The 23,351-nt window shown below is 48.7% G+C and overlaps 2 protein-coding genes across 2 annotated transcripts; both read left to right on the top strand.

Moving 5' to 3' along the window:
- Positions 1-5,329: 5,329 nt before the first annotated feature.
- On the top strand, positions 5,330-10,123 carry LOC101049567 (glucosamine 6-phosphate N-acetyltransferase-like). Its single transcript, XM_003926244.4, has 2 exons — positions 5,330-5,578; positions 6,415-10,123. The coding sequence occupies exons 1-2, from the start codon at positions 5,425-5,427 to the stop codon at positions 6,810-6,812; spliced, it is 552 nt and encodes a 183-aa protein (XP_003926293.1). The 5' UTR covers positions 5,330-5,424; the 3' UTR covers positions 6,813-10,123.
- A 134-nt stretch (positions 10,124-10,257) lies between these two features.
- On the top strand, positions 10,258-20,898 carry CLEC3B (C-type lectin domain family 3 member B). The gene is made up of 3 exons (XM_003926243.4): positions 10,258-10,449; positions 15,851-15,949; positions 20,398-20,898. The coding sequence occupies exons 1-3, from the start codon at positions 10,341-10,343 to the stop codon at positions 20,796-20,798; spliced, it is 609 nt and encodes a 202-aa protein (XP_003926292.1). The 5' UTR covers positions 10,258-10,340; the 3' UTR covers positions 20,799-20,898.
- Positions 20,899-23,351: the final 2,453 nt, after the last annotated feature.

The following is a 23,351-nucleotide window of genomic DNA, read 5'->3' as shown; positions in this document are numbered from 1 at the left end:
CAACAAAGTTTTTTGTCTTGTTTTTGTTTTGTTTTGTTTTTCCTTAGAGATAGGGTCTTCCTATGTCACCCAGGCTGGAGTGCAGTAGTATGATCATAGTTCACTGCAGCCTCCAACTCCTGGGCTCAGGCAATCCTCCTCCCAGCTCTGCCTCCTAAAGAGTAGGGATTACAGGTGTGATCCGCTGTACCAGGCTATATAGATGCTCTTACCTTTGAAGAGCATGTGGAAAGTTCTCTGCCTGTGTTGCAGGCTGGGCTACATTTTTGTTGGCATGGGGCCAGTGGAACTAAAAGGAAACATCTGTGCCGGGTGAGGGGTGGAATGGTTCCATGGTGGGCCAGAAGTTTGCATGTTATTTGGGCTAATATGGGTGGAGTGACCAGAGCTTATTTTGTATAACTGAGACTTCCAACAGCTTTCAGAAAATAAAAGAAGGGGGGGGGGGGAGAAACCCAAGAAAGCTGAAATACGCCTCTAGAGCTCTCTTCCTATTTCTTTGCCTCTGTGTTTTGTTATTAAGATCACTTGTTGTACAGGGAAATTAATATGAAAAGACTGGGCTGTGAGAGTGGTGTGTTGGTGAACAGACATTTCCTTGAGAGTTGGGGGTCACGCATGAGTATTAATGCAGCATCACTCTCTTGGCTGAAGCCACCCCCACTTGCTGTACCATGGGTCAGTTGGGGTCTCGTGGACAGTGTCGGCGGATCTTGAGTGCAAGGAAGATGAAATTTATATTATCTTCCATATGTAGAAGGTAACACTGGCTCCACCAGGGCTATGGGTGAATCCACTGCAGGTGTCTGCAATGGCATTCCACACCTGGCCAGGGAGAGTTGGGGGTGGACAAGAGGACCTGGATATTAAATGGCCATAAACGCAACAGTGGCAACAAATGAGTCCTGGGTGCAACAAAGAGCCCGTGAATCTATGGCTTCCTGAATAGACGGTCTGGTCTGCCCACAGGAGGCACAGGCCCTGGCTCAGGAAAGCCCTTGAAAGCAAGTTTTGTTCTGGGATCTGCACCACAATGAAGTCCACAACAAACACAATTTTATGCAAAGAGGATTCTCTGGAAGTTTGAAGCAGATTGAAATCTGTAGTATTCAGGAACCATATTGTAGAGGAACAATTAAAAGGAAAGCAGGAACAGAACATGGAGAAGGGACAGTCAAAGGACATGCTGGCCAGTGGCTGACCTCTCATGTGACTGCTCCAGAGGCCAGCACTAGGAACTGCAAGGTGGTTTCTCAGAGGCCAACCTGCCCCACCTTAGGGGGATCCTGAGGACAAGCCAAGTGTCTAACGATGGACTTAGTTGCTTTTCAGGTGATGAGCTGCCTGTGCCTGGAACAGTTTAAGCAACATATGGAAACATCTGACAGGGTCAGTGGAAAGGGACATCCACCGTCGAGGGGTGGTTAGACTAGATAGCCTCTTCTAACCTACTTTTTAACTCAGAGATCAAGAGACATTGGACTACTGCTTTTTTTTTTAGTTTTTAAATTTTTTGTAAATGGGGTCTCCCTCTGTCATCTAGGCTGGAGTGCAGTGGTGTGATCATGGCTCACTGCAGCCTCAACCTCCTGGGCCCAAGTGATCCTCCCACCTCAGCCTCCAGAGACCTGGGACTATAGGTGCATGCCACCAGGTCTGGCTAATTTTTTAATTTTTAATTTTTTTTTTAGATTCAGAGGTCTTCCTATGCTGCCCAGACTGGTCTCAAATGCCTGGGCTCCACTGATTCTCCCACCTCAGCCTCTCAAAGTGCTGGGATTTTGATTATATGTATGAGTCACTGCTTCTGGCCAATTTGCATTTTTTGAGGACCACTGAAGCAATAAAAAAATGATGACATGCCCAAACAGGGTTACTAAAAATAGTGATGTATTTTAAATGTTTATATTTAATGAAATAGCATTTTTCACACCCACAGATATGACACAGGACAATATTCACAAGACAGGATTTATTTATTTAAGCCACTGCCTTGGGGGATTCTATTTTTGCTCTATTAGAACTTTTTATTGTAAAATATACGACATAAAATTCACTATTTGGGGCTGGGCGCGGTGGCTCATGCCTGTAATCCCAGTACTTTGGGAGGCTGAGGCGGGTGGATCACGAGGCCAGGAGATCGAGACCATCGTGGCTAACGCATTGAAACCCCCTCTCTACTGAAAATACAAACATTAGCTGGACATGGTGGCATGTGCCTGCAGTCCCAGCTACTTGGGAGGCTGAGACAGGAGAATTGCTTGAACCCAGGAGGCAGAGGTTGCAGTGAGCCGAGAATGCGCCACTGCACTACAGTCTGGGTGACAGAGTGAGACTCCTCCTTGAAAAAAAAAAATTACTATTTTAACCATTTCTAAGTGTACAATTCAGTGACGTTAAGTACATTCAATTGTATTGCAACCATCTATCTCCATAACTTTTTCATCTCTCCCTTCTACAACTGTGTATCCAGAAACACTAACTCTCCATCCCCCTACCCCTAGCCCCTGGAAACCACCATCCTACTTTCTGTCTCCATGATTTTGGGGTTTGTGTATTTCTTTTTAAATTTGATTTCAGGTTCTGGGGTATATGTGCAGGTTTGTTACATAGGTAGACTTATATTATGGGGGTTTGTTGTGCAGATTATCTCATCACCCAGTTAAGTCTGGCACCCATGAATTATTTTTCCTGATTCTCTTCCTTCTTCCACCCTCCACCCTCCGATAGGCTCCAGTGTGTGTTGTTCCCCTCTTTGTGCATGTTCTCACTTATAAGTGGGAGCTAAATGATGAGAACTTAAGGGTACCTTTAAAGTTGTGAGATGAACTGGCCTTCTCTCAGAAGTGGCAGTGTGTCTCTGTGCTGTATAGACCCTTCAAGCCAAACCTAGACCAGAAGAGGCTCCAAGATAAAAGCCACTTCCTTCCCTGATTCTACATAAGTCATATTCACAGCACAGTGGACTCCCAGGTGCTCGTAGAGGAGCTCTGTGTAGCATGCACACATACCTGAAAAACCTGCAGGTGAAAAGACCAAAGACATTGCTTACTGCTTAATGGAAACTCCTAAGCCAGTCTCCTTCCTGAAGTGTGATTAGTTCACTTGCTGGGCTAGTAGAAGGGTCACACTCCCCCCATTGAAAGTGAGTCCCAACTTGCTTGTGGGCTAATGTTGAACACATGCTTACTATCTCTCTGCTGCCTCACTGGGTCCTCCAGTGCATTCCATGCTCAGCAGCCAAAGTGCTTTTTCCAAAGTGTGCTCTGATTCCAGCCCTCCCCAGTTTGGTTCTCCATTGGCCCCCCCAATGGTCTCCAGGCTTGTGTCCAGAGTCTTTTAAGATGGCTTGATGGCTCTGCTAGCTACATATCCAGCTTTATGTCTTCACTGCTCTGTCTTCATCAGCTCAGGATCTAGAACATAAGATGCTTTTGCTTGGCTCCAAGACTCTGCTCATGCATTTTCCACCTGGAGCCCTGTGCACATTCCTTCCTCCCCTCACCTGGCCACACCCTCTGTGTCTCTTCTTCAGCCTGGGGGCCACCTTCCTTCCCTGCCCTGGCTGTGTTTAGTGCCGTGTGAGATGCCACAACAGTCCCCATGGCTTCAACCATCAGCTCACCCTAGAACACTTGGGGCCTCTGGTTGCCTCATGTTTAGAAACCATACTCCGTTCATTTTTCTACCACTGAAGGGTCAATATGGAGTTGGGCCAGGGTGAGAAAACCAGGAAAGCAAAGCAGTTTAAAAAAAAAAAAAAAGAATATTAATTTTCCTTTACCATCTGCTACCCACCCAGAGTTCCAGGAACAAGGCTCCTTGTTAGGTTATGTAATCATCAGGCTCCAAATTATTTCCCGAGCGCCCAGCTGTGAATATAAAACCCTTCCCATTCTGAGAATGTGAGAGGTGGAGACCAGTGCTGTTCAGGGGCCGTGCAAATGCTCTGCTCCCACCCTTGGCAGGCCCACTGTGCACTGAGCCAGCCCAGCTGGCCTCCTGCTTTCCTGGCCTACATAACAGATCACTCCCTAATTCAGATAGGGCAAGGCGGGTCCCTGAAAGACAGGGAAAAGCCTGAAGTACATAGTATTGTTATTTTCTTTTGGAAGTCTCAAACTCACAGAAAGTTTGCAACTACAGTACAAGGAACATTTTCCCCTGAACTTTGTAAGTTGTCAACATGGTGTCATATCGCTAACACTTCAGTGTGTGTTTCCTACAGACAAGGACACTCTCCTACATAATTACAGCACACCATCAAGTAGGGACTATAACAGGGATACAGTCATGCGTTGCTTAACAATGGGAATACGTTCTGAGAAATGCAACATCAGGGGACTTCATTGTTGTGCTACTATGGCAGAGTGCACTTAGACAAACCTAGATGGCACAGCCTACCACACACCTAGGTTCTAGGGTAATGGCATGTTGCTCCTAGGCTACAAACCTGTACAGCATGTGACTGCACTGAATACTGTAGGGAGTTGTAACAATGGTAAGTATTTGTGTATCTCACACGATTTTATTCCATTGAAACAGTGGAGTAAAAATATGGTATAAAACAGCAGTCCCAATCTTCTTGGCACCAGAAACTGGGTTCATGAAACACAATTTTCCCATGGATGTGGGGCTTGGGTGATGGTGTCAGGATGAAACTGTTCCACTTCAGATCATCGGGCATTAGATTTTCATAAGGAGTGTGCAACCTAGATTCTCACATGCGCAGTTTACAGTAGGGCTCCTGCTCGCGTGAGAACCTAATGCTGTTGCTGACCTGACAACAGGCGGAGTTCAGGTGATAATGCTTGCTCACTGCCACTCACCTCCTGCTTTTGGGCCCAGTTGCTAACAGGTCATGGACCAGTACTGTGGACCAGTACTAGTCTATGGCCCAGAGGTTGGGGACCCCTAGTATAAAAGATAAAAACTGGTACACTGGTGTAGGGCAGTGTACCATTTTGGTACCATGAATGGAGCTTGCAGGACTGGACATTGCTCTGGGTGAATCAGTGAGTGAGTGGTGAGTGAACGTGGGGGCCTAGGACATTACCGTATACTACTGCAGACTCTATAAACACTACACATAAGCTGCACTACATTTTTTAAAAAATATTTTTCTTTTAAATAATAAACCTGAGCTTACCATAACTTTTTTTACTTTGTAAACTTTTGAACTCATTTTAACTTTTTGACTCTTTTATAATATTTGGCTTACCTCGCTCGCCGGGCCTGGGCGGGTGGTGCCTGCGTGAGAGGGCAGAGGCGGGGGTGGAGGCGTTGGCACTGCCACGTCTGGGCCGAGGTGGGGCTGGCGCTGAAGCCGGATCCGCATCTGGTGCTGTGCACCCTGGTGGGGGAGAGTCCGACGCGCCTGGTTGGAGCGCCGACTGCGGGGCCTCTACGGAACTTACTAGAAAGATGAAACCTGATGAAACTCCAATGTTTGACCCAAGTCTACTCAAAGAAGTGGACTGGAGTCAGAATACAGCTACATTTTCTCCAGCCATTTCCCCAACACATCCTGGAGAAGGCTTGGTTTTGAGGCCTCTTTGTACTGCTGATTTAAATAGAGGTAATGTACTCAGTTACCAATCTCATGTAAAACTAGAGTTAGCCCTTCCATTTTCTCTATGAACATTATGATGTGGCTAATTTTTTGAAATATTTGACTTTTGTACTTTTTTGGTGTAATTCTTAATTTTTAAAGTGACGGACACTCAATACCAATGAGTATGTTTCATGGCTAAGACCAAATATTACTATGAAACATTTAAAATGAGTCAAATGCAACATCACTCCTTCCTAAATAAGCCAAGATTTCCCATTAACAAAAATGAAATTATTATGCATAATAACACATAAGGAGGAATCTTAAGAAGCTGGTTGGGAAATTAAGGTGTAAATAATTTTCCTTGGATACATTAAAGGGTTTTTCTACACTTACTTCTTTTTTTTAACCTCCAAATTCTCCAAGTGAACTTCCTTAAACTTTGGTAATTAAAAGTCAGCTTTGTATTTTTCAGTTTTCTCTTTGCTAGACAGCCTGAAGGACCTAATTTTGGCCTAATTAATTATTGAGTGTAGCAAAGTTAAGATTTTCAGCCGGACACAGTGGCTCATGCCTGTAAACCCAGCACTCTGGGAAGTCGAGGCAGGCAGATCACGAGGTCAGTAGTTTGAAACCAGCCTGACCAACATGGTGAAACCGTGTGTCTACTGAAAATACCAAAATTAGAGGGGTGTGGTGGCATGAGGCTGTAGTCCCAGCTACTCAGGAGGCCAAGGCAGGATAATCACTTGAACCCGGGAGGCGGATGTTGCGGTGAGCCAAGATTGCCCCACTGGGACTCCAGCCAGGATGACAGAGCGAGCCTCCATCTCAAAAAAAAAGGATTTTCAAAATTCCAGGTTTCTTTAAGGTATTGGGTCAGCTAACAGAGACTGGAGTTGTCAGCCCTGAACAATTTATGAAATCTTTTGAGCATATGAAGAAATCTGGGGATTATTATGTTACAGTTGTAGAAGATGTGACTCTAGGACTGATTGTTGCTACAGCAACTCTGATAATAGAACATAAATTCATCCATTCCTGTGCTAAGAGAGGAAGAGTAGAAGATGTCGTTAGTGATGAATGCAGAGGAAAGCAGCTTGGCAAATTGTTATTATCAACCCTTACTTTGCTCAGCAAGAAACTGAACTGTTACAAGATTACCCTTGAATGTCTACCACAAAATGTTGGTTTCTATAAAAAGTTTGGATATACTGTATCTGAAGAAAACTACATGTGTCGGAGGTTTCTCAAGTAAAGGTCTTATAAGAAAATTGTCAAAGGAGCTAATGCTACAAGGCTACACTCTTCCTAGAGTTGAAATGTTTTGTTGCTGCAGCTGAGTGACCTCCGTAAATACTGGACTGAAAAAACATTGTAATACTACAAGTGTAATGACATTTAGAAGGTTACTTTGGGTTGGGGGGACATGCTGTGAATTTAGATTACAAATGAATATTATAAAGGGGATGATTTTTAACCAAAGGAATATATTTTTAACTTGAAAAAAAAATATTTGGCTTAAAACACAAACACATTATGTAGTTGTACAAAAATATTTATATTCTTTTTCTATAGGCTTTTTCTAGTTAGTTTTCTTTTTAAACTTTTTGTTAAAAATGAAGACACAAACACACGTTAACCCATGCCTACACAGGGTCAGGATTATCAGGGTCACTGTCTTCCACCTCCACCTCTTGTCTCAGTGGGAGGTCTTCAGGGGCAGTCACATGCATGGAGCTATCATCTCCTATGATAACAGTGCTGCCTTCTGGAAAATCTGATGGACCCACCTGAGGCTGTTTCACAGTTAACTTTTTTTTTTTTTTTTAAAAGTAGAAGTAGTACACTCTAATGATAAAAAGTATAGTACAGTAAATACATAAACGAGTAACATGGTCATTTATTATCATTGTATTAGTTTGTTCTCACACTGTTATAAAGAACTGCTCAAGAATGGGTAATTTAGAAAGGAAAGAGGTTTAATTGACTCACACTTCTGCATGGCTTGGGAGGCCTCAGGAAACTTACAATCATGGTGGAAGGCAAGGGAGAAACAGGCACCTTCTTCACAGGGCAGCAGGACAGAGTGAATACAAGCAGAGGAAATGCCGGATGCTTATAAAGCCATCAGATCTCATGAGACTCACTATCATGAGAACAGCACGGGAAAAACTGCCCTCATGGTTCAGTTACCTCCACCTGGTCTCTCCCTTGACACATGGGGATTATGAGAATTACAATTCAAGGTGAGATTTTGGGTGTGGATGCAGCCCAGCCATATCATTCTGCCCCTGACCCCTCCCAAATCTCATGTCCTTACATTTCAAAGCACAATTATGTGGGGCAGAATGATATGGCTGGACTGTTCTCATCCAAAATCTTATCTTGAATTGTAATGCTCATAATTCCCATGTGTGAAGGGAGAGACCAGGTGGAGGTAATTGAACCATAGGGGCAGTTTTTCCCATGCTGTTCTTGTGAGTTCTCACGAAATCTTATGGTTTTATAAGTGTTTGGCAGTTCATCCTGCTTTCATTCTACTTCCTGCCTCTTTGTGAAGAAGGTGCTTGCTTCCCCTTCACCTTCTGCCACAATTGTAAGTTTCCTGAGGCCTCCCCAGCCATGCAGAACTGTGAGTCAATTAAACCTCTTTCCTTTCTAAATTACCCAGTCTCCGGCCATTCTTTAGAGCAGTGTGAAAACAGACTAACAAAGTATGTGCTTTGTGTAACTATATGTGCTCTACTTTGATATGACTTGCAGTGTAGTAAGTTTGTTTACACCAGCATCACCACAAACATGGGAGTAATGAGTTTCACTCTGACTTTACAAACCCTTATAACATCACTAAGTGATAGGAATTTTTCTGCCCCATTATAATCTTATGGAACCATATCATATATATGGTCTGTTTTTGACTGAAATATCATAACGCAGCATGTGACGACACATCACTGCTGTGTGCTCCTCAGACCCCACTGGGTTTCTCTATTTGTCCCAATTGCATCCTTGAGAATGGAGGGTCCAGTCCAGAATCACATACTGCATTTAGTTGCTCTGTGTCTTCAGTCTCCTTCAGTCTGAAACAGTTCCTCAGCCAGGAGTTTTGCAAAATGCCTCTCCATTTGGGATTGTCTGATGTCTCTCTGGCAGGAGTCCCATGGGGTGATGCCACATTCTCACTGCAGCCCCTCAGGTGCTGCAAACTTTTTATTGGTCCTGTTATTGATATTTACCTTGGTCACTGGATGAGGTGGTATCTGTCAGCACCATGAAGTTGCTCTTTTTCTCTTCAGAATGGATAAGTATTTTGTGGGCAGATACTTTGAGACTATGTAAACATCGCCCTGAAGAACATCAGACTTTCAATGCATTCCCTTACTTGTATCTGTGTGCACTGGTGGTTTCCCATCTGTTACTGTTACTATGTTGGTGTCCAAATTGTCCCTGATTCTGACCACTAAAGGTTCCTTCAAGCTGGCTCTGTGTCCTACTGACATGTTCCCATGATTCTTTAAGCATTTCCTTGTTTTCTGGCAAAACAAGTTTCGGGCTCATTTTCTGCACCCCACGCCTACTGCCCAGTGCTAGAAGCAGCCGTTTCTCCAAGGCGCTCTGGTTCCTTTAGTGGAAAGTCATATTCAGAAGCCAGTATTCAGGTGCTAGGAGTGCTCCAGGCCCCCCAGTGACAGTGGTGACTAGACGCACACACATTTCCATCTATATTTATGGGTTTATCTTTACGTATTCAAGGCCACAAGTGCACACCGATTATTCCAATTTTAATCCTACACCAATTTAAAAATTCCTATTTTAATCCTACACCTCAGGATTCATTCTAGTTTTCGCTCCATATAAGTTAACTCCCTTCTCTGACAATAGGAAACTTGACTCCCACTGTCTTGGGTAGATTTATTTGATGAGTATCCCTGTGTGTAACCAATCTCCTGACACCAGCCCACATGGATCCCCTCCTCGCCTGGCTTGGACTCCGGCACTCCAGGCAGGGCCTTCGCTTTCCAGGATGCTCTCTCCACCCTGCTGGGCTCCCACCGCCCACACCCGTCCACGCATTGAGGGCACATTCTCCCCACATCCTCTCTGATACCTCTGGGGCACCATGGCTTCTCCCTCCCCCACCTTTGTTTGGCCTTACTTGGTGGCTTTAGGACAGGACAGAGGAGAAACGGAAGACAAGAAGGAAAGGACTCCCTTGTATTTTTTTAACCAAAAAATGCATCGAGTACATGGAGACACAGCCACAAAATAATCACAACAAATATTCTAAACCAGTCAAACAGCCAGCCCCAGATCACTCGATAAGGGGGCGTTGCTGCCCCTTGACAACCTAACCTCACTGAGCCTCATTTCCTCAATGGTAAAATGGGGAAAGGACAGTGTGTCCCTCATGGTTTGAGTGTGAGGCTTCTGTGAATTAATATCAGTGAACAGCCAGCCTCAGCCCCTACCCAGGGTAGCTGCTCCACAGATGTGAGCATGACAACCACCATGTGTTTCTCAGAATCCTAAAAATAAGGGTTCCTTTCTAGAAGGCAGGGCCAGGATGCTGGGTGGGTGTTCCCTGGGCAGCAAGGCTCTGTGGCTCTCAGGCCTTCGTCCTTCTGCAGGCTTTTGTGTTTGTTTTACTTTTTTGGCACGCCTGCAGCCAAGTTGGGGAGGGTTTCCTGGACAGAGGTCCTCTGGCTGCTGCCTTAAGACGAGCAGCCTGGGCTGTGCCTGTCACTGCGTTCGGTCCCAGACCCACTGCAGCCCACGCAGCAGCATGGAGCTCTGGGGGGTCTACCTGCTACTCTGCCTCTTCTCCCTCCTGACCCAGGTCACCGCCGAGCCACAAACCCAGAAGGAGAAGAAGGCTGCAAATGCCAAGAAAGGTAAGGAGGGGGACAGGGACCTATGCCATCTTCCAGGGGGCAGGTCCCCCTCTCCTTACCTGTCCTCATGCTCCTTTCCTTCATTTTCCTCCTTTGTGAGTCATCTAGGGAACTTGAGTAAAGTGGGTTTTGGGGCCTGAGGGAGTTCACTCATAGCAGGGGTGGTTGTCAGAAGCCTAAGAATCCCTGACTCTCAGAGTTGGAAAGAACCTTCCAGATCATCCAAACTGATCTTTGCTCTCCTCCCCACTTCCCCAGTATTTTAAAGAAAGCAAGCCTTTGGCCTGGGAGTCTGGAGGTACTCAGTCCTCACCAGGGAGAGCTGCACAGGCTGGGCTTTGTAGTCTCCCAACCTCAGTTTTCTCAACTGTAAAATGGAGACAGTGGTATTTGCTCAAAGACTTCTCAGGAATATTTTATGACACAAAATACATAAAGGCTCCTCGCTTGATCCTTGATGAACAAGGAAAAGAAAAGGGAGAAATGAATTCTGATTTCGTAGCATATCACAGACTTTAGGAAATAAAAATGTAAGTCAAACTAGTCGACCAGAAGCAGCTTTGCTCTCCTCTGTAGCCTCTGGGTTTTGGGGTGTCCCTTGGTTGCCATGGCTACAGTAAGACCTGCCCTTGCAGCCCCGCCTGCATTGAGGTCACACCAGGCTGTGTTGAGACAACATCAGTGGAATGCCATGGCAATGGACCGGGCTGCCACCCCCATGGGGATCGGAAGGTAGAAGAGAGTCCAAGGGGATGAGGGTGGGGATTGAGGCCGAGAAACAAGCAGCTAGGATCAAGGCACAGAGAAGGAAAGAAGGGGCTGTGGGGGGTCTCCCTCAGGCCCTCCTGGGGCTCTTCATGAATGGGTGGTTGCCCACTGGCCAGGAGCTGGTGCGGTACCTAAAGGGACGTCAGGGCCATGGGGCCCCACAACACTGTGACAAAGAATGGGGCAAATCTGGCTGCTGATAAAAAACCGTCTTCAAAATTCAGTTTACAAAGTGAACAACGAAAGGTTCAAAAGAGAATGGATATGACACTGACATTTGCTTTGAAAAAGGGATTTATATAAGAATATGTTTTCACTTGTATATGTGTGAGTTCTTTCTGGAAGGATCCACAAGAGTGAGTAACAGTGATTACCTCTGGGGAGAAAAACGGGGGTTTGGGCCAGTCTCAACTGGGAAGGAAACCAGCTTTTTGAACTGTTTGGTTTTTAAAAAATTATACGCATATATTCCCTTCTACGAAATGTTCATTTAAAAAGAGAAGACGATACCATGCACAGTTATGTCTACGAGCATCAGCCGAAATTGCCACCAAGGGACAGCCTTTGTAAAAGATGCCGCTCCAAAGCAAGTTACAGAACTTCTGAATGTGGAAAATCATTGCCAGCTTCTCAAGTTGACCAGAGATTCAGTATTAATATAATCATGGAAATCCTGTATTCACTCATGTAAAAGAAAAACAGAGGGTCACAGCGTGTGATGCCTGGGTTCTCTCCAGGTGTCCCACTTGTACCCTGGCCCTACGTAGTCTCGATAGAAGGGGCTCCTGGAGGTCCAGGGCCAGAGGCTAACAGAACAACCACCCAGGCCCTGCCTCTTGCTGAAACCCACACCAGTCTCCTGACTCCGCTGGGTGTTCCTTCTTCCCACCTACCTACATGGCAGGTGCTTATGAAGCTCTTTCTCCATGTAAGGTTCAGTGTATATGCCCGGGACACAGCAGAAAAACACGGTTCCTACTCTTAAGACATGAACCATGGTGATTCTTACTTGGGCGTCAACATCATCTGGGAGACACATTAGAATCCAAGTGCCTTGGCCAGGCATGGTGGCTCATGCCTGTAATTTGAGCACTTTGGGAGGCCAAGGCGGGAGGATCACTTGAGGCCAGGAGTTCAAGACCTGTCTGGCCAACGTGGTGAAACCCCATCTCTCCTAAAAATACAAAAATTAGCTGAGTGTGTTAGCGCGCACCTGTGGTCCCAGCTACTTGGGAAGTTGAGGCAGGAGAATTGCTTGAACCTAGGAGGCAGAGGTTGCAATGAGCTGAGATTGCACTACTGCACTCCAGCCTTGGTGACAGAGTGAGTGAGACTCCATCACAAAAATAAATCAATAGCTGGGTGCAGTGGCTCATGCCAGTAATCCCAGTACTTTGGGAGGCCAAGGTGGGTGGATCATCTGAGGCCAGGAGTTCAAGACCAGCCTGTCCAACATAGTGAAACCCCATCTCTACTAAAAATACCAAAATTATCTCGGTGTGGTGGCACATCCCTGTAATCCCAGCTACTCAGGAGGCTAAGGCAGGATAATCACTTGAACCCAGAAGGCAGAGGTTGCAGTGAATCAAAATTGCGCCACTGCACTCTAGCCTGGGCCCCAGAGTAAGATCCCCATCTCGGCCGGGCATGGTGGCTCATGCTTGTAATCCTAGCACTTTGGGAGGCCAAGAAGGGCGGATCACCTGAGGTCAGGAGTTCGAGAACAGCCTGACCAACATGGAGAAACTTCATCTCTACTAAATATACAATATTAGCTGGGTGTGGTGGCGCATGCCTGTAATCCCAGCTACTTGGGAGTCTGAAGCAGGAGAATCGCTTGAACCCCAGGTGGCAGAGGTTGCGATGAGCCAAAATCGCGCCATTGCAGCTTGGGCAACAAGAGCGAGACTCCATCTCTAAATAAATAAATAAATAAATAAATAAATAAATAAATAAATAGAGTCCATCTCAAATAAATAAATAAAATAAAAATTAAGAATTCAGGTGCCTTGTCCCACTCCTGGAAATGCTGGTTTCGGAGACTTGGCGAATTTAGCATCTGCCTTTTCCACAGGTCTTCAGGATTCCTAGGAGCAGCCAGGATTGAGAATCCCAGGAGAAACTAGTTACAGGGCTGGTGCTCAAAAGTAGGGGAGAAAGTTCAGAGAAGGGACGGTCATGCCAGAGGAGACCAGCTGGTGCCTAGGCCAGGAGGGGGAGAGAAAGTGGCAGGAAGGGAATGCCAGCATGTACTGAGTCCTTGTCCGGGCCCTCAGGGTGGGTGAGAAGCGGGGAGCCTAGAGTACTTCTGGGAGCTCATCTGTTTCTAGGGCCACATGGTTACACCTGGCAGGAAAGCTCAGGAGGGAAGGATGGCCTGGTACGAGTCACAGGCCTTTAAAACAGGGAACTGGGGGAACCTGGAGGCCATCCATTCCAATACCATGCATAGGGAACCTGAGGCTCAGAGAGCAGGCCAGCACAAAGGCCTCCTGACTCTTTGCCTGGAGCTGTAGAGACACCTCCTACTCCCACACCTTCCTCAGGTGGGGCCTAATGTGATTAGCTTCCTGTTCTTTGGCCAGTCACTGGAGGAAACTGCACGTATGGGTGCCTTGGTACAAATTACAGAAGGTACCCCCTCTAAACTGATAAATTATAGAAAGGCATCCCTTTTTCTGGTTTGATCCAGCCTAGTCAGGGCAAGGCTTAGGAGATAAATAGGCCTTCGTGTGTCCCTCAGTGGAATGCCTTCGTGCAGTGCCCACTTGCACAACCTCACATGGCACCCTGTGCTGGTGCATCACGCGACCAGGTACAGTACTGCTGTAAGTGGCCGAGGCAGCCCCTGCATGAGGCACACATGACCTCAGGCTACTTTGCCAGCCCCAAACTCTCTCTTTTCTGCCTTGCTCATCAGGGTGTTTTTCCTCCTGTTCCATAAGTTACATTACTAATTTCAGTATACACAAGCATGTGTCTTGCTGTGATTCTTCTGCAAAGGCATCTTATAAGTGGATGAAGGCTCTGATCTCACTCTTCATGAGTGTAGAATGTATGCAGACACAGCCAAATGGACCTTTAAAATGTCTCCCCACCCACTCCCCCAAGCTGAGTGCAGCCTTTCCTGAAACCCTGGGGTTTCAGAAAGACCGGTGTCCACCCTAGGAGCTCTCAACTTACACACACATAGAAATATGCTTCCCCGCACCCTCAGCTTACACACATAGAAATATGCTTCCCCGCACCCTCAGCTTACACACGCATAGAAATATGCTTCCCCGCACCCTCGGCTTACACACGCATAGAAATATGCTTCCCCGCACCCTCGGCTTACACACGCATAGAAATATGCTTCCCCGCACCCTCGGCTTACACACGCATAGAAATATGCTTCCCCGAATCCTCGGCTTACACACGCATAGAAATATGCTTCCCCGAATCCTCGGCTTACACACGCATAGAAATATGCTTCCCCGAATCCTCAGCTTACACACACATAGAAATATGCTTCCCTGTACCCTCAGCTTACACACATAGAAATATGCTTCTCCGCACACTCAGCTTACACACACATAGAAATATGCTTTCCCGCACCCTCAGCTTACACACATAGAAATATGCTTCCCCGAATCCTCAGCTTACACATAGAAATATGCTTCCCTGCCTGCCCCTGCTGACTCCTGCACGACCTCCCAGCAGGACAGCTCCTGTTAGGAATCTGTGCCATGGGAAGGTGGGGAAGAGCATGGCTTCAGAGCCATGTGTGCCTGGGCTCCAGGCCAGCCTTGCCAGCTGCTGGCTCTGCCATCCTTGGCAGTTGCTTCAGGGCGGCCTGGGTTTCCTCGTAGTGAAATGGTGGTGGTGTAGAATGACATGTTACCCATGTCACAGGGTTGATTATAAGCATCACATGGGATAACATGTAGAACGGGTTACCTGGAGCCTGACCTTCTTCATAAGAGTGGAAAACCTGGGTTCCTTCTGCCCTCACCTTACTAGTAGCTATGATGGGCACACGCCCAGCCAGGCACTGAGGTAGGCAGCTCTGAGCTTCATTTCTCTGAGTCTTCTCCAGGGTCCTCGGAGGTGGGGCTGTCATCATCCACTTCACACATGAGGAAACCAAATCCAGAGAGGCTGAGCAGCTCGCCCGGGCCACCCATATCTGTGGGACTTCTGAGCCCACACATACATGCCCCAGGTTGGAGTGCCTGCCTGATGGTCTGCTTGGCATTCCTCCAGCCTGGGGACGTCAACCTGGAGGCTCCCGAGGGCTGCTGCTCTGCTTCCTGTGCTGTGTTCTTCCCTGGAGCTGAGAAGGTAGCTGGGTGGTGGGGGGTCACTGAAGCCTATGCCTGCACTCTCCTCCCAGCCCCTGCTAATCCCAGCTCCATCTGACCCCCAGCAACAGTCCCAAACAAATGCAGCACAGGAGCGAGTGAAGGATGGGCCTTCCTGGCAGAAGTTAAAAGTGGTCAATTAGACGACCACCAGCAGGGATAGAGAGAAAGTTTCCCAAGATACCAAGGTTGAGGGGAGTCTTTTCCTCTTGTCCCTCTGCAGCTGAGGTGGCATCTTTCCTTCCCAGTCCCTGCCCCACCCTCACATATTTCCTCCTGCTTCATCCTAGATGCTGTGATCCCGAAGATGCTTGAGGAGATCAAGAGCCGTCTGGACAGCCTGGCCCAGGAGGTGGCCCTGCTAAAGGAGCAGCAGGCCCTGCAGACGGGTGAGTGCAGGCAGTGGCCTCTCTGGGCAGGAGTGCCTGAGAGAAGGGCCCAGGCCAGCAGCCAGCTACACGCTTCTCGCCTCTGGCCAGCATCAGGGTCCTGGCTCCATTAGTCAGGCCTAGGGGTGAGGGCCCCAGGTTCAGGGAGCCCCACGTCTTCCTCTCGGGGAAATCCCCTGACATGTGTCTGCAAAACCCACCCAGATGTGCACAGCCAAATCTCTGGCCACAGCTGGGTGGTGTGGAAGTGGGGATGTTCCAAGAGGACAAAAAGTTCTCCAACAAGAATCCATGACTTCCCGCTAGAAGTGACCCCGGAGTGCTGGGTGGGGCAGAGGTAGCGGCCCACCCTAACTAACAAAGCTCCCAGGAGCCTAACTCAGCTGGCCTCTGCAGCCCCAGGGAGCTCCACACTCCTGTGTGTGCTGCTGACCATATCTCTTAACAGTAACTATGTCGAGGTGGGATTTGGCAGCCCCGTTTTAAAGATGCAGCAACTGAGGCATAGACAGGTGCTGAACCTGGCTCACACTCACCTGGCTGGTTGGTTGACTTGTGGCAGAGCAAGAGCTGATGGGAGGCAGCCTGCCCGGGCCTAGGTGCTTCTGGCTCGGCACCAGCCAGCTGAGGGAGGAGGCACAGAATCACCAAGAACAGAGCCGAGGTGCATGGTGAGCTCATGCCGTCTGGCCAGCCTGCCTGACAGCCTGTTGCTTCTCACTCCCCACGTTCCTGTCATATCGTCTGCATTTTCCACACACCTCCAATTTACCTACCTTTATGTGACCTTACCTCCCATTCCGTGGAGAACACAGACTCATGATAGTGGTTGTTACTGACATGCGAGCCCAATACACGCTGGAACTGTTTGAGTACTCGATGCATGTTAACTCATTCACAGCAAACCCATGCAGTGGTCCTGTTACTGCATCCTCACCCCCACTTCCCACCGAGAAGCAAGGACCTTGTGACAGCCCAGTGGAGAAGAGCCTCACTTAGTGCTGCTATGCTGCCCCTGAAATTATCAACTGGGAATCACCTTGACTCCTCAGCAGATCTATAAACTACTGTGCATCCACAGCCACTCTCACCTGTTGCTTTTATGACCAAGGCCCATCCATCCGCAAGGCCCTCCTTTTCCCTCCTGCCTCCTCAGAAACCCTCAAGAGCCTTCTCATCGAGCAGCGTTACACACACTCTCCCACTGACATCCTTTCCTTCAGCGTTCACACTGCCATCTTTCTGCACTCCCACCACAGGGCCTTTGCACGTGCTGTTTGGGCAGCCTGAATTGCTCCCCCACGATCCACGTAATAAATGCCTCCAGCATTGCCTTCTCAGGAGTCCCTCCTCCCTCTCCAGCAGGCTCCTCAGGTATAAGCTCCCCCAGAACAGAGTCTTTTGTGTGATCACACTGACTGCAGTCTACGATGATACACTCATTTGCTGATTTGTGCCTGCCTCCTCCGTTAGACTGCAGTCAGCCCTGAGAACACAGGGACTCTGTTTGCTCTTCATTGTGCTTGTCTCTCCCACTACCCTGCCCAGCGTAGTGCCTGCCACATGGCAACACCCAGTCAGTCTCTGTTGAAGGAAGGACAAACATATGACTTTGGACAGCTTGCTTAGCATGGCAGGTGAAGGGAGACTGCTCTAGAAAGTGCCGAGGAGCATGGTGAGGTCATGCCGTCTGGCCAGAGATGTTTTTTACTTCATGTGATAGAAAACCTACCAGTGGCTTAAACAAAAAGTAAGTCTGCAGGTAGGTAGTTATAAGTGTTTGTTCAGAAGTTTCCCCTCATAGTCTCAAGACGGCTGCCCCAACTCCAGGTACCATGAGTTCATTCAAGGCAAGGAGGAGGAAGAGTAGCCCAACCACATCTGTCTCGCTTATTGGGAAGGTAAACGTCTTGCACTTCCATCTCATTAACTAGAACTCTATCATACAGCCACCTGCCTCTTTAAGAGCATCTGGGAATGCAAGAATATAGCTTTTCCAGGCTCTACAGTGGAGGTGGATAAGGGACAAGGGACTGGGGAGCAACAGTGTCTGCCACAGAGGGAATGTTTAGAATGAACCACGGCCACTCTGAGCCTCAGTCTCCTCATCTGTAAGACAGACAGGGTAAACTCTAAGGTCTCTCTCATGTCTAAGCTATGTGTTGTGCAATGTCAATGTAACCCAGGCATCAACCGCCACCTGGGATGAGGTGATGATGTGGGGACCTCCCTGCAAAAAGTTCATGACATATGGAGGCCCAAAGCACCTCCCCCATGTCTGCTGATTTCTAGGAAGCTCCAGGCCTCCTGGACCCCTTGGGGACTGTCCTCACAACCCAAAGATCACCTTGTCAATAAAGCATTCCAGAGCTCTGTTGACCTAAACAAAGAGTTGAAGGAATCAGGGGGCAACCTTTCCCTCCTCCAACCAGCACACACATGAGAGGTACCATGCTACATTTCTGCCAGGCACAAGGAGGCAGAGGTGACCTAGTCAGGACCTTGCTCCCTGGGAACCTCGATATATTCATGGAGTCACTTGAGCCCTTGAAAGATGTGTAGAAATCAGAGAATATCAAGAAGGTCAATTCCACGCAGATGGCAGGGCAGGAGCGGAGGTGTGCAGGACTAACATAAATCGACAGGATCATGAATAGCCAGACCAGAGCAACAAAGTGTTAGCAGCAATGCTAGTAACATTGCCTGAGGATTACCTATGTGTTGGAGGGAGGCTCAGGCAAGGGTCCAGGGAAGCAACTCTGAGATAGAACTTAGCCCACAGGATGCTTATCAGGGGACACTCTCAGGACTAGCCCCTGTGCTAGGGAAGGGATGGAAGGAAGCAGGAGTGGGCAGAAGGAGAAGTTGAGCTACACTGCGGTGCCATGAAAGCCTCAGCTGACTGCGGGGAGCCCTGATGACGGGATGACCCTTCAGCACTGTTCTGAGTTGCGGCAAGAGGGCTTATGGTTCAGTCTTGGGTGCAGGCTGCTCACGGGAGGGGCACAGCCTTGGAAGAGGTAGCTGTCTTCTGCTGAGGCAGTCCCTGGAGGAGGCTGAGAGCTGAGGACTGTCTTTCTGCAGCACTCCCGGCAGCCAGGGCAGTGAGTCCTTCAGCCCCAGCAATGTGTGTCGGTGTCCACAGCAGGAAGGAAAGGCAATGAAGGCCGCCTGGCTAAGCCGCAGGATAGCACGAGGTAGGGCAGCTGACTTGGGGCAGAGCCTGCGGGTGGACACCTCTGCAATGCTTCAGGCCCCATGTTTAAAGTTGGATGTGGTGTCAGATGCCCATGGGGACATGGGGATGCTGTTCCATGGATATTTGTTGAGTGGAGTGGAAGTAACTGTGAGCGAGTGGGATTGGGTGGAGGGGAGTGCAGACCTCCCCAGAAGTGGCTGGGTCAGCAGCGAGAGGACAAATGCAGACATACACCTGTGCTCCACAGAAATCTTAAGTAAAAAGTGAACCATTTATACGCTCTCAAGACAAATAAGAGTATGTCTAGATATTTCAGCTAGAAATCAAGCTGAAAAAGCAAACTGCAAAACAAAACACATTCTATCCTCCTAACTTGACCAAACATGTGCCTTCATCACAACTTTGGGGCCAGGCTCAAACTGAGAATTCGTGGGTGCCTCAGAGTCCCCTGCCTGATCTCCGGCCCCTGACCACAGCCTGCACCCAGCCCTTCCTGTCTTCTCATCTGTCTGAGGGCTCCTGCAGTCTCAGCTCTATCGTCCCAGCCCGCCCCCGCCTCCACCAGCCATCAGGAGAACTGACCCTGCATAAGGCACTTGGCAGGACCTGGAAGCTTGCTTGGGCTGTTTGGGCAGAGGTTTGGGGTCCTGGGTACCTGGAGTGTGGTGTGGTCTCTGGGTAGGCAGGTGCCCTGGCTCTGCAAGCTGCTTGATCTTAGGGAAGGGTGCGGAGGAAGGAGAACCAGAGCAGGTGGCTGTGGCTGGGCTCCCTGGGAAGCTGACTCTGAGACAGCTAATTTATTAGGGAAGTCCTGGGAGCCACACGTGTTGAGGTTGGGGGCAAAGGAAGTGAGCAGAGGGAGACCTGAGCTGCAGTGCAGGCACAAGGGCAGCTTCTGTGACCCCAGGAGATGGGGTGGGTAAAGGCCAGAGCTGACTGAGCTGGAGGCCTGGGAAGGGGTGTGAGCTTGGGCTGGGTGCTTCTGTAGCACAGGGGTTGCCTTTGCTCCCAGCGGGTCATGTCAGGAGCACCAAGACACCCCAAGTGGGGATCTGGGTCTGCACCGCAGCGGCCCCCACAGGCAGGTCCTCAAAGTGCGGGCCCCATCAGGACCCCTTTTGCCTGGGTCTAGGGGCTGTCAGGACTGATAACGGAATGGGATGGAGGATGGTGGGCCTGGCCTGGGCGGTTGGCTCTTTGCCTGGGGAACAGGGGACCTTCGGTGACAGCCATTTCTCCCTGCTCCCAGTCTGCCTGAAGGGGACCAAGGTGCACATGAAATGCTTTCTGGCCTTCACCCAGGCAAAGACCTTCCATGAGGCCAGTGAGGACTGCATCTCGCGTGGGGGCACCCTGGGCACCCCGCAGACGGGCTCGGAGAACGACGCCCTGTACGAGTACCTGCGCCAGAGCATGGGCAACGAGGCCGAGGTGTGGCTGGGCTTCAACGACATGGCGTCCGAAGGCTCCTGGGTGGACATGACCGGCGCCCGCATCACCTACAAGAACTGGGAGACCGAGATCACCGCGCAGCCCGACGGCGGCAAGACGGAGAACTGCGCGGCGCTGTCCGGAGCCGCCAACGGCAAGTGGTTGGACAAGGGCTGCCGCGACCAGCTTTCCTACATCTGCCAGTTCTCGATCGTGTAGCCCGCGGGTTGAGGGCCGGGGGGCCCGGGGAGGCCGGGAGGCGGGGTGGTGACTCCGTGCGCTTGGAGGCTCTTTTCGCAAATAAAGTGGGTGCAGCTTAGCGGAGAGGAGAGACGCTGCAGTCTGTGCTGGGTCCACGGGGCGGGGAGGAGGCCCAGGAGCCGGCCCGAAAGCCCCCTCCGAGATGAAGGAGGCGAGAGGGGAGGCGGTGAAGGAGGGCGAGCTGAGCGCGCGCTCTTCCTGACACAGGAGGGTGGGAATGAGCGGAGGACCCAGGAGAGGAAGGAGGGAAAGAATGGGGAGATCAAAACGTCCCTCTCTGGCGGGGAGTCGGGACCAGGGCCTGCCCACAGGGGAGATGGGCATTCCCCTTCTTCCTCGGCACACGGGAGCCAAATACCACGGCCAGCACTGCCCGACCCGGGCGTCCCATTCCTTCCCACTCTTCACGGAAAGCTCCTCAGGGTCCACACACAGACACTTTAAATATGTTGTCTTATTTCACCTGCTCCACCCAGGACAAGTTGTGCTATTACCACCATTTAAAATAAGCCAGGTAAGTCGAAGCCCAGGGAGGTTCCGTGACTTCCACTGGTCCTGAGGCTAGTATGCCGCAGAGCCGGGATTTAACCCAGGGCTGTTTCCAAAGGCCTTGGCCTTTCCGCCACCACTGCAGTGCTTGCTTCATGTGACCGAAACGTCCCTGAAATAAAATATCAGAGAAGTGGCCCAGTGGTCCCCAGAGGCTGCTGGCCAGCTCTTGGCCTGATCTGGCCCACCCAGCCATCGTGGGTCTCGCTCTAGTGACACTTCCTGGGGGGAGTCTTCCTTATTCTTCAGCCACGGCCAGTACTCCACTGTCTGGGCTGCTGCAACACCTGTTTCTCTCTGGTTGTCTTCTAGTGTGTCTTGCCTTCAGTAATATTAAGTGGATGATAGTTTGATTTGATCCATGTCTCCATGGTTGGAGGAGGCAGCTTACGGAGAACTACGCACATACTTCATGCCAGGCAGTCTGTTCCTCATTGTCACAGAAAGCACCTCTTGAAATTCAACAGTTATTGGAGGTGGTGATGAGATCCATTGGCATAAGTCCAGAAACGGATTCAGAAGGGGGAATGCCAGTTTTAGACGGTCCAGCAAACGAGAGGCAAAGCTTAGACTGAAATCTACACCTTGTAACTCTGAGCCTCAGATTCTTTTCATCTCCCACTCAGCTTTCTAGTGGGACATAGGTGAATAGGGATTTTTCAAAGTTCTTGAACTGGGGGCTGCCCACAAGAAGGCACCCATGCCTGTGCCTGTGAGTGTAGGACCTGGCAGGTCGGTAGCTGCTGACACTCCAGGAGGGAGGCGGCATTTTCCACTTCCAGCAGTAGGTGGCACTAGGGGCCAGAGAATCATTACCCACCTTTCATCTACCTTTCGTGAGCTTACAACTGGGCTGCTGAGACCTGCATACTTCAAATTGGGTACACCTGTCCTCCACGCTTGTCTTTATTTTAAAAATTGACATTTTGTTCACCATGGGGTATTTTAAACATTAATTTTGATTTAAAAAGTTTTGTGTTCAAATATTATTTCTCCTGCTGAGTTTTGGTGTCCCCTTAAATTCTGTGCCCCAGGGGAATGTGTCACTCATCTCACTAGTCCCTGCCCTGCCTCAGAGGTATACCCTTTGGAGAATTTTCCAGGAGTTCCACAAACAATGAGCAGTGTCTATTACGCTTTTTTTCTTCACAGGCCTAGGGAACAGGCTTCCTTTACCATCTCCTTTTTTGCAACCACCCTTTTCCCTGTTTTTTTTAATTTTTAATTTTTTATTTATTTTATTTTTTTATAACTATTGTTCTATTTATTTGATGCGCAGTAAAAAAAAAATTGGTACACTTTGGAAATTCAGTGGCACAAGGTACACTGCCATAACTTGAGGGACATTATACAGTAAAACAAGAAAAAATAAGGAAATAAGGGAAAAAAAATTCTCCTGTTTCAAACAACTGCATTACATAATTTTACCTGTCTAAACAGACCATTTACAAATAGTAAGTCAATAAACTACTAACATCCATAAAAAGGTAGCCTTTCTTACTAAAATGCAAGAATGTAAAAGATTGGTGGCCAACTCTTCCATCCTTCCTGCTCTTACCATGAGGTGTGGCCTGGTGTGTAAAAATCCTTGGGGATGCCAAACAAAAGGACGACCTGGAATATTGGTTTAGGTGTTAAGCAAAAGGCCGTGTGAAAAATCCTTTTGCAAACCTAATGGTTTCCAATCCTTTGCCTTTAACCTCTGAGAAGAGCTTAATCAAGTTCTCAGCTGATAGGACATACAAAGTAATTTCCAATGACAGAACACTTTTTTTTTTAAACGATTTATTTATTTTACTTTAAGTTCTGGGTTACAGGTGCAGAACCTGCAGGTCTGTTACATGGGTATACATGTGCCACGGGGGTTTGCTGCTCCTATCAACTCGTCATCTAGGTTTTAAGCCCTGCATGCATTAGGTATTTGTCCTAATGCGCTCCCTCCAGACAGAACACTTTTGACCT

The sequence above is a fragment of the Saimiri boliviensis genome, chromosome 8 (assembly GCF_048565385.1).
Source record: "Saimiri boliviensis isolate mSaiBol1 chromosome 8, mSaiBol1.pri, whole genome shotgun sequence".
In the NCBI taxonomy this organism is placed as follows: Eukaryota; Metazoa; Chordata; class Mammalia; order Primates; family Cebidae; genus Saimiri; species Saimiri boliviensis.
The sequence above is the reverse complement of the archived record's forward strand: the minus strand, read 5'-3'. Positions and strand labels throughout refer to the sequence as shown.

Excerpts from the sequence above, each read along its gene's own strand:
- LOC101049567 (XM_003926244.4), top strand. The coding sequence starts at position 5,425 with ATGAAACCTGATGAAACTCCAATGTTTGACCCAAGTCTACTCAAAGAA. Across the intron at positions 5,579-6,414 it reads TACTGCTGATTTAAATAGAG|GTTTCTTTAAGGTATTGGGT; the intron begins GTAATGTACTCA and ends TCAAAATTCCAG.
- CLEC3B (XM_003926243.4), top strand. The coding sequence starts at position 10,341 with ATGGAGCTCTGGGGGGTCTACCTGCTACTCTGCCTCTTCTCCCTCCTG. Across the intron at positions 10,450-15,850 it reads GGCTGCAAATGCCAAGAAAG|ATGCTGTGATCCCGAAGATG; the intron begins GTAAGGAGGGGG and ends GCTTCATCCTAG. Across the intron at positions 15,950-20,397 it reads GCAGCAGGCCCTGCAGACGG|TCTGCCTGAAGGGGACCAAG; the intron begins GTGAGTGCAGGC and ends CCCTGCTCCCAG.